The sequence below is a fragment of the Battus philenor genome, unplaced genomic scaffold, assembly GCF_028537555.1.
Source record: "Battus philenor isolate CCGP_79_NKW_IND1 unplaced genomic scaffold, ilBatPhil1.0.hap1 SCAF_19, whole genome shotgun sequence".
Taxonomy (NCBI): Eukaryota; Metazoa; Arthropoda; class Insecta; order Lepidoptera; family Papilionidae; genus Battus; species Battus philenor.
The window spans coordinates 11,797,359-11,813,431 of NW_027181681.1; the positions used below are offsets into that span (position 1 = coordinate 11,797,359).

At 33.7% G+C, this 16,073-nt stretch overlaps 1 protein-coding gene across 1 annotated transcript; it reads right to left on the reverse strand.

The window, feature by feature from the left end:
- Positions 1-1,990: 1,990 nt before the first annotated feature.
- LOC137921553 (nose resistant to fluoxetine protein 6-like) lies at positions 1,991-14,138 on the reverse strand. Its single transcript, XM_068764350.1, has 9 exons — positions 14,064-14,138; positions 12,222-12,388; positions 11,214-11,292; positions 10,315-10,418; positions 9,463-9,636; positions 7,519-7,669; positions 6,064-6,250; positions 4,739-4,881; positions 1,991-3,640 (listed from the first exon to the last, which is right to left on the reverse strand). The coding sequence occupies exons 2-9, from the start codon at positions 12,374-12,376 to the stop codon at positions 3,458-3,460; spliced, it is 1,176 nt and encodes a 391-aa protein (XP_068620451.1). The 5' UTR covers positions 12,377-12,388; positions 14,064-14,138; the 3' UTR covers positions 1,991-3,457.
- Positions 14,139-16,073: the final 1,935 nt, after the last annotated feature.

Here is a 16,073-nt window from a genome sequence, read left to right on the forward strand (position 1 = left end):
TGTAACATAACTCCTGAATATGCCCCGGGGAGGGGTGAAACACGTGTTGAGTGATTTGACGGTGGCAGTTGTGTAGTTCGCATTGTTTGCCGCATGCGCATTTGTCAGCGGGCTAGCGGGCAGTGCACTTTGTTGCACGACTACCACTGCATGTGCGGAAGTGGCTAAATATTGGTCCTTTTCTTACTTAGGATAAATCTCCATCTGGTCTTTTTCCCAACTCAGATTCAGCAAAAATATCTTCGTAGAAAAGGATCACCACACCTTTCTCCGAAAACCTATTAGGTCAATTATTCAATACAGTATATATTTTTTTAATTTATTAGCTCGAGGATTTCGACTCGCAAGCCATAAATCTGAAGAAGCTGTAAAAGCCAGAACCGCTAACGTCTAGGTGTGGGCCCAGGGTTGCAGGTTCATTAATTCCCGATCAGCACAACGCTAGTTGCTCGTCAGAATTTATTCCTTTTATTATCAATTTAAGATCATTTAAAGCAGAGTTCCCCAAACTTTTATGTGTCGTAGACCCCTTGCCATGTTTTTCCGTGTTGGGTAGACCCCTACTTACCTGATATTGATTTCCTGTAAATTTCTAACTGTAGTGAAGTTTAGTGTTAAAAACTTAAAGTAAAAACACATGCTAATTTATACATTTATTAATTGAATTTAAATTAAAACTACTCAAAATAAATCTATCTGTTAAGTAAATAGGTACTATCAGTGTATGTGTTGAGATCCACTATCGTGGACCCCCATTTTCATTTCATGGACCCCCCAATTTTTTTTTGCTCACGTAGACCCCTTGCAGGTTGTCATAGACCCCTAGGGGTCGATATAGACCACTTTGGGAATCACTGATTTATAGTAAACACTTCTGCATTATGAAAAGAGGAATGGTCATAATGACAACCGGATGATGACATCTGCAAAACATAAGCCTATAGCGAAGATCGATGCCCGTATCCAATGACTTCCGACAACCTTGACCACTAAAGTGCTTACCCATGCCCGAATTAAGACAAAATAACTTTGATTTTTTTTAAAAAAACAAGTTGCAAGTTGTTTTTAAGTTACTTGTTTTTAAATTATGCGAGTTTGAAGTCTGCCGAAGTTTTACTTATTAAAATTTACTTCAACAATTTTTTTTTTTCATGTAATTCACTTGTCTTGTATACATGATTTATATTAAAAAGGTTCCCAGCTATGTATGAACGAAAAACGACTTTATCACTTAGCAAATATAACATATTTTCCGTTTGCGTTTTAAATGCATTCGATAAAATAAAAACAAACTTTTGTCATTGATCCCGTTTTCAAGTTCACGGAACTGTCTAAAAAAGAAACATATTAAGTTGATAATTTAAGTGATATTATATGATATATGATTTTTTTATTAATAAGGCCAGTGGCATACCGAGCTTTAACTTATCTAAAAATACTTTTTAAAGTATTGACCGTGTGACCAGTGTTTCCCAACGTGGACTCCGCAGGTGAGCAATTTAATGTTTAAGGGTGCAAATTCGAAGTAGGACTATGAAAAATATATGTATTACATAGGGGGACGTAAAAATATTAGAAAGACTAAGGTGGGGCATGTAACGTGGTGTGTGTGCGTGTGCGCGCGTGTGTGTGTGTGAGTGCGTGTGCGTGCGTGCGTGTGTGTGTGTGTGTGTGTATGTGCGTGTACGCGCGTGTGGGCTGCCCGCACCGACTTTCCAACGGGTTGGACTGTTAGTTAATTATATTCATCTAAGATTCAAATTAAATGGGAGAGAAGAGGGCATAGCCCCCTCCATAGCTCGTTGAGTAACAGCGAGCTTGACATATAAGCCCAAATTAAATAAGACATGGTTCATGTTCATGGTTAATAATTATGCATACGAGTAGTAGATTTTATAATTTTGAATTACAATTTTGTAAATTTTAATTCATATAGTTTAATAGAAAGAAATATTCAATTAATAACTTCTTATCTCAGTTGTACGTTGACATTACCTGGTGTATTATGACCTTAAATCGCATTGAATTACTTCCTACAATATATTTTAACAATATATTTTATTTACAAATACTGTTTGTTTGTTGGCATTTACATTTCAACTTGATTTGTGGTAATCGAGCGCAGAAGGTGCCTAGTCTTAACATCTGTTTTCGTACTTTATTTCCAACCACGCTTGGGTATGTCCTGATCTATGATCCGGTACTGAGCTATGTTGAAAGGACCATTCTTGGTAAATGGACAATGTGTATTTATGGCCCCACTATTGGGGACCTCTCATACTCCCCCTATCCTGGGTACACAGAGATAACATTTACAATAATAATTTATTCACTATATTCTCTTCTGTCTTAATGTCATACATTCATTTCTCTTTTATTCGTCACAGTTACAATCATTCGATTTCATTCTTTGCATTCCATTCATACCTCTCCTCACTTATGTCTACTTTCCTCAACCAATAACTACAGATATATATAATACATTTTGTTTATTTGATTGATTTTTATTTATTTTGCTTTATTATATAATTTATACATTTTATATCTACTTCTTATTTCTATCTTCTTAAAACTATATCACAATTCTGTCAAATGTTTTTAAATGTATCACAATTCATTGTTATATTATTTATTGTGCCTATTTGTTTCTTTTTATACTTACTTCTATAAACCTTCTGTAGTACTCACATGGTATTGTTAAGAGAGTTCATCATCTCAATAATTTTATCCTGATATACTTGTGCCGATTTTTTGATAGATTTTTTAGGAAAATACGGCTCAGTCACCCCTTGATAACTAGCACCGTAGATCGTCTCTGTAGTCAGATAACCCACGTTGTACTTAACTAATTAAAAAGCTTCTAGAGATTGGATCATAAATCCAGTAATGTTTGTTAAAATATTAATCAGTAGTAAAAACATTCTCGACAGTTATTTTTTTTTTATCTGCGGCTATTAAAGTTTTCATCATTTGACTGTTCACTATGAACTTCGAGCGTTTGACTATTCGCTACGAACTGCGCGCGTTTGACTGTTCGCTATGAACTTCGCGCGTTTAATTTTCCGCTGTGAACTTCGCACGTTTCACACTTCATTTTGAACTCCGCATGTTTGGAAGTTCACGCGCTCCAAATTTATATAGTCGTTTGACAGCGACATCTGTCAGTATTTATAGGTCACAAATTAATTAATTAATTTTCCATTTATTCAATAAATTTACTTAAATATGTGAAACATTTTGCAACAGTTAAAGACTTGTCAGTACGTCGGGACATTTTTTGACAGTTTTTCATAAAGAGGGCGAGTGTTTATACTTGTATTGTATTAAAATTAGGCGTCCTTTAAATTCAAGAAGTATTTTTTTTCTATACATAAAAAATATACATAACATAAAATGTGCAAACTTAAGATTTTTTTTTTATTAACTTAATACTTAAAACAGCTTGCCATACTTATAATTAATGTTTACGGATTGTCATCTGGCGTTTTAACTTCACGTAAGTCAACCTTTTTCGTCCCATCGGGATCTTTTTACCTGTAAAAATTAGCTTTACTAGTTGACTACAAGGTGCTTCTATGAGTAACCAAACAGGTATTGCTAACAAGAATGACCCAACCACCATCGACACGCAGTGAGATATCTGTAAAAGAAGATACATTACTTTATTAGTAATTAAAATTTTAATTTGCGCGATCATCAGTAAAAGGGTTTTTCAATTATAACTTTTATTTTCAACTGATATGTGAGCCAATACGTATAAGTTCCTTTTATTATATTTACTGTTTTTAGGAAATTTTGTTAAATTAAATGATAATCTTTTTAGTTATCAAAAGATTTACTCGTTGGTTGGTTTTTCTAGGTTAGACAACCCTTTTTAATTGCTTCTATATAATATATTGTATAATTATTCCAGAAGCTATTATCAACAACTCTACCTTTTAACAATATTGTTTTTATATTTTTCAGCTGCCAAATGCTATGTCCTAAAATAATTAAAAATACATACTTATTTTTTTACACACCTGTACATATTTTTTTTTGCAGAGTTTACACCTCGCAATGACCTATACACTTTTCTAATTAAATTAGTAAACCAAGAATTTTAAAAACTAATGTATCAAAAATATTGATTTTCTCAATATATGTATTTTGTCTTAACCGCATTGGCTTCTGAGTGGCTCATATATCAGAACGTCGGAACTTCACACAGCGCCGATAGACGGCGTTGGTGGTAGATTGCCTCGCACTGCGGGCTGACGGGATAAGTTGTACAAAAAGACAGCGCTCTGTTTTTTTTTTCAATTAAATCACACCTTCGCGAAGGTGAAGTACGAAGTTTCGTACCTTTATTGTGTAACGGCAGATTCCTTTAATCTTAGTACAATATTTTTTTTTTAATTAACTTAATCTATTTTTGATTTCGGCGACCTTTCCTTGACTTTAGTGATTTTTATCCTAGTTTGTCAAATCTTAGCCTCTATTTTTTATATATCAATGTTCTACTATTTTGTATTCTAGATGCTATCTCCCATTCTTTAACGGGAACACCGCTTAGATAAGTTGGAAGTTAATTAAAAAAGGAAAATCAGTACAAGCACTTAGGCTAAATGATTACGGATTCGTAAACATAAGAATATTAAAATAATAGATCAAATCTTTAGTTGTTTTCAGAGTCTATTCAAAAACCAAAGTTATTATTGGAAAACCATTAAGAGCCTGAATATAGTAATAAACCTACCAGATGTATAAAATAAGACGACAACAACGTTTCATGTGATCCTAAACAGGAACGGATTAAAATCGCGTGCACTAAATAAGTACTGTAAGATAAACGACCAGTGATAGTCCAGTATTTTGATTCCATTATACCACAATACAGTTCTGAAACAAAACACATTATTTTAAAAACAATAAAGATATAATATGAGATATACGATAAAATATACTTTCACTAAACAATAATACAGAAAGTCTGATAATGTAAACCATTATATCCCTGATCTCTTTAACACGTTCACTGCGGCTTGAGGCCGATTCAGCCTCATGGTAGACTTTGCACTGGTGCGGCGCGTAAAACTCGTGTTTTCTCTCTAGTGCGGCGGCTGTTTACACTCAACCGAAACATGAGGCAGAAAAGGCCTCAACCGCACTACTAGGACGTTCAGCTTGAGGCTGATTGGACCTCAGCCGCACCAGCTGAAAGTTCTTCAAAATTGGGCCCGCAGTGAACGTGTTAAGAGAATTATTTTATTCTTCTCCACGATCAGTCTGGTGATTATAAGCGGATGTTTTATATGCAGTATGTCAAGGTAGGGGTGGCTTCCACGAAACCACTCTCTTTACACATAGCTACATTCGTTCATGCAGCTTCATCAGTTGCATCCCAGCGATATAGGAATAACACTTGCGATTGTAGTTCGCGGGTTCGATACCCTGTATACAATCATATATAATTCTATCTTTGTGAGTTAGAAAAGGACCAATATTTAGCCACTTCCGCACATGCAGTGGTAGTCGTGCAACAAAGTGCACCGCCCGCCAGCCCGCTGATAAATGCTTATGCGGCAAACAATGCGAATTACACAACTACCACTGTTAAATCACTCAACACGTGTTTCACCCCTCCGCGGGGCATCTTCAGAAGTTATGTTACACCGATTAGTGCCAAACACAGAGTCTGATTCCATTAAATATTTAATCTTTGTGCATTAATTATATAGATTTGCCACAGCTTACAAACAAGTTTCTAGAGGATGGGTAGCAGTGTCCTAAGGGTACAATAATGCCTCACTTCGCTTATTTGCCAAGCGTGGCGATTACGGAATATCGCCCATAGATATCTTTAGGAGATACCCATCCCTTGCAGTAGGCTTCTGTGGGTTGAAACGACAACTCCAGATTTATATAGATGCGATAAAATAAGGCTGTATATAACAAAGGTATTAAAATATAAATAAGGTATGAGCTAGTTGTTAGTTCTCTAATAAATAGATAAATAAACAAAAATATGGAATAAATATAATAAAATAAAATAACTAAGGCGAATAAATAAAAAAAACTTACCGTCAAATCTGAGTATCAGACCTAGAAGGAATAGAGCCAGTATGATTGTAAACATTGGCTTTATTAACAATACGTATGCAATTCTCACATAGATCGGATACCGTGGTGCGTCGCGGAAGAACACGCTGCTCAACAATGATAGAGCGACGAAAGATGGTATCAGGTACTTGTATAACCATAAATATTTCTGAAAATAGATATTTAATCTATATTTACATGAACGACATAATATTGTCAATCCATTTTAAAACACATTATAAGTCGAGCAAGTCGAACGACGCACTAAGTCCTCTTTTACATTTAGCTCTTCTCTCTACCTCTTACCCAATTCAGACCCCTCTTTGTCTAATAACACAAAAGACAGCAGGTAGTAAATATGAAGGTCACACGACCCATTTCACCCTAGTAAAGTAACCATTTTAACATTTAAATTTGTTATTTTATTACACTGAAATAAGTTAATCTCTAATACTAAATTTGGTTTCAATTTGTTTAAAAATAGCTGTTTTCATGTATGATCAACTCCTGATGTGTTTTTATTAATCCCCAATGATCAGAGACAATTCAATTTAAAAAATGTTCCCATATTACAAATTTTGTTACTTAGTCAAATTTTCTCCTTTTCTACATTAATGGCAATAAGTCACTATTTATGGAAGATACATTTATGAATTATACCATTATAAAATCTACATGAAACCGACATTATTTTAAAATTATTGGCCACCCATACATTCATACATTTTTTTCATACCCAATAGGTTTGAACTTTGCTTAAATAATATTTTTTGCGTGTTTTTCAGAAATAAATTAATTTGCGAATTTTTTTTGAATAAAAACTGCAAAAGCTATTCATACTGTTTACTTTTTATCGATTAGCACAGTTAGTGTATAATAATAAAATAATAAAAAACCAATAGAAATCATTCATTTTTGGTCATAGTGTTCAAGACAGTAAAATAAGATAGAAAAAAATTGACTTTTCTTTAAAAAAAATATATCAAAGGTACTACTTGTGATATATTATGTTTCGTATTTTTTTCAAAACGGACATAAGTTGTACTATAAGACATTTCAAGGTTATCCATTCATTACCGGACACCCTGTATATGAGATCCTTCGAACGTAGTAGCCTAGATAGTATATAGCCTAGCGAATTGAAAAGGTGAAGTGACAGTAGGCAGGCCACATAGCGCGCAGATGGGGCATCTTCAGGAGTTATGTTACACCGATTAGTGCCAACCACTGAGTCGATAATGGCAATAATAATGTTGCTACATCATACGCAGTTTGTCCCGATTATCTACCGAAGCTACTATAAGTGGAATTTTACAGTTGGTCCCGTTTTAAAATCATCATGATTTTAGAAAATTTAGCTTGCTCTGGTATGGCATTAATATGTTAGGTATTTAGTTTAATCGTAAATAATAGATTATAGATAATATAAAACCTTACCTTGTATTTTTGTACATTGAAGTTGTTTTTTATTAAGTGATATACCAAGAAGCCCATGCCAAGTCCGATGATGAAACTGGACAGGTTGGTGTGACCGCGTTTGTACATGTTGTTAAATGTTGGGTCGTTTATGAAAAAGTTAATGATGGAACTGAAACAAATTTTTTTTAATTCAATCACGTAAAAAATCAAATAACTGGCTATTCAATGATAATTTTGTTTTTCGAATGCACATAGACAATGAATTTGTGATAAAAATACCTAAATCTATTTTCCATTTGAATGAGTAAAGTGTAATAATGGATTATATTATAAACAATAAAAATACATATATTTAAATCTTTCTATCATTACTTTTAATTTGATTATTCTCATTTCAAATTCATATTCAAAATGTTTATTAAAAATCATTCTCACCTAAATGTTATATATCATACATCATTACATAACTTTTTATTTATTTAGTTGATTATAAAAAACTTGACGCTTATACACGAAGCAAAGGCCAAATCAAATGTTTTCATTTAAAGTAAGCAGTGCACTCTAAAATTAAGACTTAAGTAAAATAACTGCAAAGTAAAAAAATACATTGCTATTTGCCAGGGGTATCCAAACTGAGGTCTGTTTCTTGAGCAAACAAAATTAGAGTTACGTAATTGCTTTATACTGCTAAATGACTGTAGATAAACATATAAGAGCGATAAAATATAAATACGTTCGAGACATATATAAATACAGACGTAACTGTAAATGCAAACAGTTGTCACTTTAATAAGTTGCAGTTTTTGTGACAGGGGCGCTTATTACAGCGGTGACATACATTCGAGTAAGTGCGAGTACTAGCGGCCCTGCAAATTTTTTCACACGAGGTCATCAGCGATTCAATTGGTTTGACAATATGCTCACAGTTCGTCTCGGCTCGAAGCTGTTGCAGAACAGCTTGCTATGAGACGCCATATTGTTTAACACTGGCACTAATCGGTGTAACATAACTCCTGACGATGCCCTGTGGCGGGGTGAAACACGTGTTGAGTGATTTGACGGGGACAGTTGTGTGATTCGCATTGTTTGCCGCATACGCATTTATCAGCGGGCTGGCGGGTGGTGCACTTTGTTGCACGACTACCACTGCATTTGCGGAAGTGGCTAAAAATTGGTCTTTTCTTACTTAGGATGGACTTCCACAAGGTAACGCCTGATTCCATTAAATATTTATTTTAATTTGTTTATTATATTTTTCAATGATTTCAGCTATGTTTCTCCTCAATACTAATACGGTAGGTAATAGCGGTTATATTCTTATTTTTGAATTTATAAATAAATCTCTATATGTTTAACCTTGATTTATATCACTGTGTTTTATTTATCTGTAGATTTAACTATACTTGTCTCGATAAACTTTGACTAGTTGTTTTTATTATTGAAATATATTTACAGATTTTTAAATGGTCTATCCGCACGATGCAAAATTATCATCATTTATTTTTTTAATACCAATTAATATGGTAAACCAAAAACTTTTATGATCAAATAACATAATATTTCAAAATGCTAATGTTATGTTATCGAAAGGATCTATGTAAATATGAAAGGATAAAATTTATTATTAAGTGCACAAAAGTTTAACACATGAATAAAAATTGTAAAGTACATATACAGTAAATCATTTAAAATAAATTTTAGTATTGGATTATATTCCCTTAATAACATGACGTTAAAAACTAGATTTAGCTAATCTGTGTTAAACTGAAATATCCGTGTATCACTCACGTTGATTTAACTAAGCTAGCGTACTTTAAAGTCGCGGTCTTTATAAGCTCGAACGTCTGTCACCGTTGTTATGGTTTAGTGTAATGCTAATTAATACTATGCTACCAACATATGGTTTTATACACACACATGCTTAGGAATATGTTCGTATAGTAATATGTATTTGATTCTTACTCAGGGTAAACCAGTAGGGCTCCATCCAGATCCATGACGTAAGTGACGATGCCCTGTATCACGACACCAGCGACCATGAGAAACGATATAACCACTTTTCTTGATGCGTCAGTTTTTAATACAACGCATAAGATTAGACCGAGACAATACAGCTGCGTATCCGCACTTACATACCTGGAATTTATTTATTTGTATTATCAACCATTTCGATCATTTAATACGACACAAAAATTTACTAGAAGATTCTAAATATATCCAAACTAAAATCAGATCGAACATTATAATGATATCCTTCAAATTAAAACTACAAAGGTTCTGAAAGCGACCTGATCTGAGAAATGTCTACGCCAAACTCGGATTGTGTATTTTTATGGTCACTTTCATATGATCTTTAAGGTAGTGGAAGTAAATAAAATCCTCTAATCTCCTCTTAAATTTCATCAACATCATTTCAGCCGTAAGACGTCTACTAGTTGACAGTATATCACTTATGATTTTCAATAAGACCAGATAAAAGCGGCCTTTTTTTGCATTTGATGTAATTGAAGTTTTGCTGCTAGCCGAATATCGTTTTTTTTATGTTCTTAGAAATTTGTTCGATATCTATTTTAATATTTTTCGACTAATATGTCACGATGAGACTAAGATTTAATAACGAGGAGAGGCACATGACAATCGAAAACATACTATCTATTGTATTTCGTGACGATAAAAAAATGTTCATAGTAGTCAAATAATAACTTAGATAAATTTAATAATGAGTTAATATATACTTTATGACACATATACATTTTTAGTTTTAATTTTATTGCAAGACGATATCAATTAGAAAGGATAGTGGAGAAAACTTACCAGGTCTGCGGCATGCACTGCGTGTTATCGAAGTAGTTGTTGATAAAGAGGAGATTCTGCCAGAATTTCTGTCGACAGTGCTCCGCTTCCTCGACCACCGCTAACTGTAGAACAAGAAGTAGAAGAAACAATGGTTGTGCGTTCGTTAAATTACGGCATCATTACCAGTTTAAGTAACCGTTATAGCATCTTCTAGAGAAAGAGTAATTAATTTCTTTAACTGTAACGGGAAACCATATCATCATATCAGCTAAGAAACGCATAAAATTGAAATAGTAGTGAGACAAAAATCATTTTCAAATTATGTTATCTTCTGTGAAGTTATTTATTCAAAAACAACCCAGCACACAAACGTTTTTTTGACATTTTTTTTAAATTTAGCAAAGCAGCTTGCATTAATTGTGAACATTATATGGAATCTTATTCTAAATCAAGTCATATATAAGCTATAATATCACTCAAGGAATTTATTTCTTAAATTTTAACTAATATATTTATTGCTAATATAATACGAAACAGAGTTTTTAAGTGTAAGATTTGGATTGACCTTTAAATGCATGACTTATTTACACTTTTAATGTACATACTACTACACTTTTAATATATAATATGTATATATATATATATATATATATATATACATATATATATATATATATATATATATATACATATATATATATATATATATACATATATGTGCGTGTGTGTGTATGTGTATCTTGCAGATAAGTGCACTACAACGCAGGGAAAATAATATATATATATATATAGATAACATTTTTTTATACTTATTTATTAAAAAAACCTTATGTAGTACATAATGATGAAAATCTGCAATTTTCATCATTATGTATTTAAAAGTTAAGAATACATAACGTTGTAAAACAAATACGTACGTGCCATAAAGGTCCGGTCCATGCAATCCGATGCCACGTGGAAATGATTGCTAACACAAAAGCATACACTGGGACTAACCTGAAATAGAATAGAATGATATGACTGAAGTACTTCGAAGACATATTGGACGTAATTATACAATCGAAATAAATAATATACCGACATAGTCCAGATTAGCAAGAGGAAGTGGCAATGTGACCACAGCACGCAGGATAGTTGGCCACTGGAGCCTTAAGGTTTTGGATTGGAGACCAAAGACCGGGAATCTCAACGTAGAATGTTCATCCATAAGGTTTATTAAGGTCCTCGAAAGACGGTGGATGCAGGCGACTTCCAACTGGTTCTTTTGAAAATCTATGAGGAAGGCCTATGTCCAGGTGTAAACATCATACATATCTATATATATGTATATATTCTTGTATATGTATGTATAGTAATGTTTGTACACCCTAAACTGCCCTTTCCTTCATGACTCTCATCTCCATCCAAAGGTTGTTTGGTAGATATCGCCTCGAGCGATAAGACCGCCTCTTATACCTCTATATGTCTTTTCTTTTTTTAATTATTGTATAATGTGTACAAAAAAGTGTTTTCTCTTCTGAAAATATGTATCCTGACATGTTTTTTAAAAAAATCGCTTCATTAAATTCACTTCAGTTGACCTAAATGTAATTGAATAACGAAAGTTGCTTTAAAACTTTAAAATATATATATATATATATATATATATATTTGGAAGGGGGCGATGTCTATTGAACGTCTTAAAGCTAAGATGATGATGATACTCCTTCTAGCGTAAAGCAGCTTCAATTTAAAGCAGAAGGAAAATCGGGGAGCTCAATTTGTTTCAAGTTTATATAAAATTGGAATCTTCCCGTATTCTTCTCTTGACGTATATGTAAATAATATATAAATTATAGTATATGTAAATTAATAAGAAAGTAAGCGAATCCTTGGTAAGACAATGCTTATACAATTAAAGCGGTAATGAATATACATAAAACAACCTTATCCATCGGAGGAATATTAACTTTGGTATCATTTTCAAGGACAATGTTATCTTCTCTGACTGTTGTCGAGTTTTATATCCTAGAAGAAAACCGGTGATGATGAAGAAAACTTGTATGATCGGTGTACCGTTCAGAAACACTTGGTAAAACATATTGTCGTAGATCTGGAATATGAAACAAAAATATAAAGCAAAAATATAATACCAATGTAAGACGTACTCAAGCAAGCTCATCGACGCTCTACGTATTATGGAGATTTTTATAATATATCAAATGTAGAGAATTATATACAAAGGAAAGTAACCAATATAGTCCAGGGAGTTGACAAGTTTAAGTGACTCTGGCAGGCAATATGGTGATTAGATGACTGCATGGATCTCAGGGTTCTGGAGTGAAAACCACGGATTGGTAAGCGCAGCGCAGGACTTCCATCTACAAGATGGACGTATGACCTTTTGAAGGTCGTCGAAAGACACTGAATGCCTCCAACCGGTCTTATTGTAAACCTCTGGAAGTGGTCTATATTTAGCAGTGGGCATCTTATGCCTTAAATGACAATGATGATTTTAATTTGGAAAAATAATATATTATTTTACGGTAACACATAAAATAATTTTGTAAATTCAATTAATATGAAGTAACAGTTTTGTAAGTACTTAGTAAACATGCAAGTGCAATAGAAAAACGTTCATGTGATTCAATTAGAGTTATAATCATGTATGTGTCTTAAAGAAAAGTTTAGTGAAGCAAAATACTATCATAGTACACAGTCAATCAATTATAAGGGGGTCAACCAGAGGGATGGAGAGAGCTATACTCGGAGTTTTGCATTGAGATCGAATCAGAAACGAGATCAGAAGGATCAAGTTCACCGACATAGCTTGAAGAATTGCTCGTCTGGTTGGGGCTGAAAGGTTATCAAGTAGCAACCACGGAAGACGCAGAGAAGGCAAACTGCCCACTTGTGGGCCAACTACATAGTTAAGGTCGCGTGAAGTCGCTGAACGCGGGCAGCGTAAAACCATATATTGTAATATACACCAATACCTCACTTTGCGTCGCGGTTACGTTCCAAAAAAACACGACGCAAATTGAAACGCCGCAAAGTGAATTAAGATTTTCTATAGCAAACCATGTAAAGATCGAAGATAGGTTCCAGGGTCACGAAAATACTAGTTAAAAAGAAAATTGAACATAGTAAACATTTATAAAAACAAAAATAATATAACTCTGCCAATAAATAAATTGGAATAATATTTACCTTTTTTTGTAACCAGAAACAACACGTAAAAATTTATATCAATTTATTATTCTCTTTTATGAAAAAGCACAACACCCTACATTACAGCATACTACGTAATTGAAACTGAACTCTTAAAATTAGCAAAACAAAGTGAAAATAAAACTGTATTCAAATTGAGTTGATTTTTAGTTAGAAAGGGAATCCCCGAGTTTTAATGACATGGCGCAATTAGAAACAAAAGTGTTGCTATCTTTTAGAAAAAAAAAGAAAATTTGAAAAAAAATTAAAGACTCGAACCCAAAACAACGCAACCTTGAAAATCTAACGACGTACATTGAAAATGAGTACTAATTAAGCTGCGACGCAACTTCGGAAAAAAGGCAAAACGAAACGACGCAAAGCGAGGTATTGGTATACACCAATATAATATTACATGATATTACATGGTAGCCTGCTTACAAAGACCCCGTTTCTAATTACCAATTCGTTGTCTCATAAACCTAATCAAGGATTGTAGACATTATCCGTCATTTACATAAAAAATATGTAAAATTAAATAAATGAAAACGTTGTCGATATTTACAAAAAATACTTACAGATTCAATATTACGTACGCTATGTGGAATAATGAAAAACTGCAAGGCACTGTGCACTGATATAACTAAAATTATTAAAATTGTCCTGAAACAAAATAAAGGAATATATATTAACACATGTCAAATGAGTACAGACACTCGTTTGGACTCGGCAGTTACGTCGTTTATTTCATCGGATTAAGTATTTATATTTTTTACAAGAAATTTGATATATATATATATATGTCATATGTTAATACGAGGGCCAAACTGAAAGTTTTTAGAACTGGCAACTTAAAAGCATTATATTAAAAAAATAAGTTTAAATTTTGAAAATAGAACTCTTTACCAATAATATTGAGTATACATTTCATTCATTTGTCATTTGTTTTACGATTTGGCGGCAAATTGAAAATTGTCTGTGCACGTCAGAATGAATTTAAGCCGAGAAAATTTTCGTGCAATGATTTTTTATGACTTTCGATGTCATATAAGTCAACAAGAAAGTTATGATAGACTTCGATTGGCTTTTCACGATGAAGCCCCATCTCGTGCCACAGTTTACAACTGGTTTAATGAATTCAAACGTGGTCGAACTAATCTCACCGATGATTTGCGTGAGGGACGGCCTTCTACAGCGACGACTGAAGACAATATCAGTGTTGTGCGGCGTATGATAGAGACTGACAAAAGAGTGACCTATCAGCAAATTCGGACAAGTCTAGGCATAGGTATGAGTCAAGTGCACAAAATCCTCCATGAACATTTAGCGGTCAGGAAGCTTTGTGCCCGCTGGATACCGCATAATTTGACCGAGGCTCAAAAACTCCGCCGTGTTGATTGGTGCCGAGAAATGATCCAAAAATTTAACGGAGGTGACTCAAATGCTGTGTTCGACATACTAACGGGTGACGAAAGCTGGATTTACTGTTATGATCCGGAAACTAAAAGACAGTCTGCTCAGTGGGTGTTTCCTTCCGAAGAGTTGCCAACTAAAGTGAAGAGAGGTGGAAGTGTTGGAAAAAAGATGGTGGCCTCGTTCTTCGGAAAGACAGGTCATTACGCGACAGTTGTCTTAGAGGATCAGAAAACGGTTAATGCAGAGTGGTACACTAACAACTGTTTGCCACTTGTCTTGGAAAAAGTTCGAGAGAAACGACCTCGCAGCAGGATCCTCCTTCATCACGACAATGCCTCGTCGCACACCGCCAGGCAAACGATCGACTATTTGGCGACCTCAGACGTGGAATTACTGGGTCACCCGCCGTATAGCCCCGACCTCGCACCCTGCGATTTTTATTTATTCCCGAAAATAAAAGAAAAACTTCGAGGAAAATATTTTATGGACGCCGAAGAAGCAGTGGCTGCGTTTCAAAACGCCGTCGAAGAGACCCCTAAGGCCGAGTGGGCAAGGTGCTTTTCTCAATGGTTCCATCGAATGCAGCGATGTATTGATGTAAATGGACGCTATTTTGAAAAGTTATAATAAAAATAATAACTTGCTAGAATGCTTAGTTTTTGATTTTCTAAGAACTTTCAGTTTGACCCTCGTATATACTATTGTGCTAAAAGCTGCAGGTTTTACTTAATTTATAAAATTCTAAAAACTTTCGTACAAATTACAATTATTGAAATTTACTAGAGATTTTGAGATTTATTTTCGAGTGGTGATCACGTGCCAGTTGACAAGGAGTGAGAGAAGAATTAACTGTCTGAAATGACAGTAGACGTTAATCGACTAACATGAATGAATGAATGGATTGATGTAGTTCCAGCACGAAATGATTGTCAAATTTTTGATTTTGATAATCCGAGATACAATATGCCTTTTGAATATCGAATCCACGAACTTCGATCACATGTAACAATTCACTGCTCTGTATCTCCTTTTTGTTTTTTTAAATACATGGAATATAGATATTTTACAATATTATTATATTATTGACACATGGATGAAAGAGGATTTACTTATGAATTTAATCTTAATATCAAAGACACAATAAATATAAAACATCGCACCTCATGCCATTG